At 33.1% G+C, this 5,326-nt stretch overlaps 1 protein-coding gene across 1 annotated transcript; it reads left to right on the plus strand.

Annotated features, from left to right (window-relative positions):
• On the plus strand, positions 305-2,011 carry LOC18612217 (glutathione S-transferase F9). The gene is made up of 3 exons (XM_007048890.2): positions 305-527; positions 655-703; positions 1,339-2,011. Exons 1-3 carry the CDS (start codon positions 384-386, stop codon positions 1,797-1,799), a joined length of 654 nt encoding a protein of 217 aa, XP_007048952.2. The 5' UTR covers positions 305-383; the 3' UTR covers positions 1,800-2,011.

The following is a 5,326-nucleotide window of genomic DNA, read 5'->3' on the forward strand; positions in this document are numbered from 1 at the left end:
GGACGACTCACAGGTTGTGGTCAGACGTCTTGTCTTGTCTTGTTTTCATCCTTTAATCATCCGAAAAGATGCCCAGGCGTTACTTTCTCGACAACAACCACAACAATCGTAAACGATAGTAATTGAGTAATTGACACACCCACCATTCCCTTTTTATATTCATTAAAGGCTCTTGTCAGAGATAGCTGTACTTAGCGAAAACCCTACATAAAATTACTTCGAAATGAGGTTGGGGCAGCCTGGTCCCACCTTTCAATTCTTGTGGACCCCAAAAAAATTATCATCGCCAGTTCTATATATTGATGTGAATATTTAGTCTCTGACATTCACTGAATAATTTCAATAGAAGACTTGAAAGGAAGAGAATTAGCAATATTCCAGTCATGGTGGTGAAGGTTTATGGCCCAGCCTATGCTTCCCCAAAGCGTGTGCTCGTGTGTCTTATTGAAAAGGAGGTTGAGTTTGAGACTGTCCCGGTTGATTTGCTCAAAGGAGAGCACAAAGACCCTGAATACCTCAAGTTGCAGGTCAGCAGCTACAGCCTTTTCTTTCTTTCTTTTTTTTTTTTTAAATTTAAGCAGAAACTGTTTAATCATGTTCCAGTGAAGATTATGTTTACGTTTGTGTTAATCTGTTCTTTTCTGCTGTTTGCAGCCTTTTGGAACGATTCCTGTCACTCAAGATGGAGAATATACTTTATATGGTAATTAATCTCTGTTCTTTTACTTTTAAATTGAGATGATACCTTCTCCCCATTTTTCTTGAGGATCTGTGAGAAAATATAAGGGAAAATAAGGGGCAGCAGGCCAAATTTCTTCCTACTGTCGTATCTTCTGTATCGGTATCATCCAAATTATGCTTTAGACAAAAACCAGCACATATCAAAAGGAAATTGATTAGAGCTGATTCTGAAATGATAGAAAGTGAGTACATTTGTCACAAATAATCTCCCTGTAATAGTTACATTTTGTTGTAATGTTCGGTGATTGTTTCCAGTCTTCTTGTGTCTTTCCTATCTAATCTGCTATGCATAAACAATTGAAGTGAAAAGTGGGTTCCCCTGTCGAAAACAATCACAGTGAATGGACAATTATAAAATTTTTAATCATTATTTATAATGAAAGTGGTAGTCATGGTGAATTTCACTTGAACACTTGGGTCAAGATTTTATGTGTTATATAATTGCAAGAATCTGATCAACCGAGCATTGCCTAAGCCTAACAAAAAGTATCGAGCAAGAGTTTAATTTGTGAGTACTTACTTTTTAATTTGTCTTTTTGCTTTTATTTTATTTTATAATTAAATGGATTGATGAATTTTATAATGCGAGTTGTGCAGAATCCCGTGCCATCCTGAGGTACTATGCAGAGAAGTACAAGTCACAGGGAACTGATCTGCTGGGGAAGACAGTAGAGGAAAGAGGTCTTGTTGAAAACTGGCTAGAGGTCGAGGCACAGAGCTACCACCCACCAATTTACACCCTGACCATTCAAATCCTGTTCTCCTCCAAGTTGGGGTTCCCTCGTGATGAAAACTTGATCAAAGAGAGTGAGGAAAAGCTTGCCAAGGTGCTGGATATTTATGAGGAGAGGCTGTCAAAGAGCAAGTACTTAGGTGGTGATTTCTTCAGCCTTGCTGACCTTAGCCACCTGCCATTTACTCAGTACTTGGTGGATCAAATGGGAAAGGAGTACATGATAAGGAGCAGGAAGCATGTTAGTGCTTGGTGGGATGATATTAGCAGCAGACCTTCCTGGCAAAAGGTTCTCCAGCTCTATCCTGCTCCTTCCAAGAATTGAAGTGATGGCGTATCAGATGGGTCTTTTCAAATAATGCTTACTTTGTTTAGCAGTTTGCTTTCAGGTCTTGCTTTACATCTGTCTTACGATAACTGTTTATCTTTATTAGGTGGATAGGCCATCCAATTAAATGGTTTGGAGTGTTTAATTTTATAGTTTATTATAAATGTATTGTTTTTTGTTTGATGTTAATACTTATTGTCTTAAAAGAATTGTTTCTTCAAAATTGTTTTCTATAGAAGGTTAAATTTGGGAAGAAAATGAACTATGTTCCATACACAGTAGTATATGAAACAGGGCATTTATAGGTGAAAAAAATATGTTTTTCTTTTTTGTTAGTGACATATTTGATACTCAAACTATAATAAATTCACAATTTAATAGTTGATATTGTATAGGATTTGGCGGAACATCAGATGGAAAACAAAACTCTGAAACCGGGTTGCCATAAGTTAATAATTAGGATGGTTCAATTTCAAGCAAGCAAGACCTAGCTCTTATCTTCCTTTTCCTTTTTAGAACTATGCCTCAATGGTTTAAATCTATCTTCCTTTTCACCTTCAACTTATCAATCGTGAATTCACCAAAATCCTTTTCACCTTCAACTTACCAATCGTGAATTCACCAAAATCTCAGTCCTTAGCTCCGACACCGTTCATTGTAGATGTCATCTCATTAAATAGCACAAAGCATCCTCACTACTTTCCTCGTCATAGAGCCCCTCAACATAATGGTGTAATCCATCGATCTGTTCCCAAACCATTTTTCTCCGTCTCACCCTCTCTTCAAGATCCCACTAGGTATACAACTTCAAGATGCATTTTTCCAATAATGCAAAGAATTTCACCGAAAACGTCCAAATCAAGTAATTAATCTCCACTTTGTCTAGATACAAATTCGAAGAAAACATAAGCTAGTTTCCAATCATACTGGTTTCACTAGAGCAAGTTTAAGACCAAACCCTCAGTTATTGTAACCCCACATTGATCAAGGAGCTAGCTCCACTGACCTATTTCTATGGTTTTTGAGAATGATATTAACGTTTAAGGGTAGATTTCTCATCTGGGTACTTTTATGATAATTGCAAGTCGGTGAAGAAACCGAGGTCTGCACATAGTGCCCAGATTCGAGTCTCAAAATCTATGCCCAAACTCGCTTGAGTTGGGTTGAGCTCTAGAACTTGGGTGGGCAACCCAGCCTTGGGCCATCTCTACTAGGCTAGGTGCCCAGGCTTGTTGGTCTGACCCACGTAGAATTGAACTTGGACTTGAAATGTTCAAGTATCAGCTTGATTCGATTTGGTAAGAGAGAGAGAGAGTTGGGAATGAAGTATAATGATGGAGTTGGGGAATGCAAAAGGCACTAACTCGCCGTTGGATAGCATTTGAGAATTTTCGTAAAGAGAGGTGGTGAGAGAATATTTGTGCTTTCTATCGTTCACACCGGTGTTTAAGAATTCTTTCGCTTTCCAGAAGGCTGATGATTGAGTTTTTTTTTTTTTTTTCTCATTGTAACGTATGTCGTGATAACATAGATAATTAGTAACCGTCCTTATATATAGGAAGGTATAAAAGCATTTGTTCATCTTAGGCAATTCATAACTCAAGATTCCTTCTATTGAATTAATTAATGTTGAATTCATCTAGTTAACGTTTTATATATGAAGGTATAATTTTTTCATGATTAATATGACCTTTTTATGAATAGTACTGACATTTGTTGAATAGTCGTAAAGTTACATATAAATAGGTATTGACAGTCAAAATTAATAATTCAAAACAGGTTAATTGTTCTTTTTCTTCCTCTTAAACCAAACTCCATTTTGTCTGAAACTTTAAAAAGAAAATTGTAGTTTTGTTGTTTGTAATTCTCTGATTACTTTGTTGAATTTTAGAGATATATTCTCATGAATCCCAACATCAAAGTAGAGAAATATAATTACCTCAAAGATAATATAGCGTTATAATCAATACGTCTCAAAGGATATAAAATTTTCCAAATTCTCTAATTCAAATTTCATTTAAATAAAATTTTAAATTTTAATGTTTGGAGTCAATATAAAATTTTTATCTTTGACGGGACATACTGTGAAAAGGATTTTAAATTTTAAACATACATCCATAGAAAAGAAAAAGATTGAGATTCATAGGTTGGAACTTGGAAGATTATGGAAAGAAAAACAATGAGATTCTTGCCCACTCGAATTATAATTCACTATTTAAAAGTATATACCATCATGCATTGAATTATTAACAAATTATAGAAAAAAACATTAAAATCCAAGAATAAAAAGATCAAGTATCTCATTTACTTCAACAAATTTAATTGCTACGATTTATTGAAAAATATATTATACATGATCATCTTTATAGAACTAGTTCTCTTATTTTGAAATATTGCATAATGAAGTAATAGCCTCATTGCTAACGTTGCCAAACACATTTAGACCTACTATATGGACCAAATGGTATTTTTTTTCTTTAATTAATTTATGGAAAAAAAGTAGACTCATTTTCTAATCTTATTTAATTTCAAGTATTGGCACTAGTTCATGAATCTCAATAAATGAATAAAATTTTATTTTTAATATTTTTATTAATTTTTGTGGGATATTTTTATAATTATTAATGATTATTGTCATAACGTATGAGATTGAGAATCTGATTGTTTTGAAAAGAAATAAGAATAGTAGTTATGAATCTTTTTTATTTAAATGTGATTAATCACTTATTTAAATTCATTTAGATCCATTTCAAAAAACATAACTTCCAATTTATGGAACAATTTTAAATTTTGAAAGTACGATTATACATGGGAATAATATTAAGAGCACCTGCGTAACATCTGTTCAAAAAATGATACAATTAATCATATTATAATCTTAATTAATAACTTTTAATTTCATATTTCCTTAAATTTCACTTAATTACTATTTATTTATTTATGTATTTTTCTTTCTTTTTTATCTATTATTAAATATTGAACATTTTTCCTATGTGGTTCGAACGTTCTAATAGAGTTTATACGTTTTGAATCCTTAACAGTTATAGTTACGCCGTAAGTTGTACAATCTTTTTTTTTTTTTTGTCTTGCTTTTAAGTTTGCTGTCTTGCCAAGCAGAAATGAAAAGGGGATTATCGAATCAACTTGCCAATGTGGGTCACAAAATTGACATTTGAACACCATATTATCGTCATCGAGTTAGTGTTATTACTTGCCTTTAATCGTAATAATTCCAAGTTTAGACTTTCTTAGGTACAAAAGATGGAGGAATATAAAGGGATTGAAGAATTAGGAGAGGAGGAAAGGTAAGGGATTGAAAACGTATATTCTTCCTTCTTTCCACAACATATATAGGAAGAAAAGTATATTTCTACTCATTGCTTAATAGAGTTGAACAGTAAGAGGAGAAAAAAAATGAAAATATATCATTTTATCATTATATCGTCCTTTAAGTAAAGATAATGAAAAACTCTTTCTTTAAAAAATGGCAATCTCTAATTTTATACAAAGAAGAGAAAATCGAA

Source organism: Theobroma cacao, chromosome 1, assembly GCF_000208745.1.
Source record: "Theobroma cacao cultivar B97-61/B2 chromosome 1, Criollo_cocoa_genome_V2, whole genome shotgun sequence".
In the NCBI taxonomy this organism is placed as follows: Eukaryota; Viridiplantae; Streptophyta; class Magnoliopsida; order Malvales; family Malvaceae; genus Theobroma; species Theobroma cacao.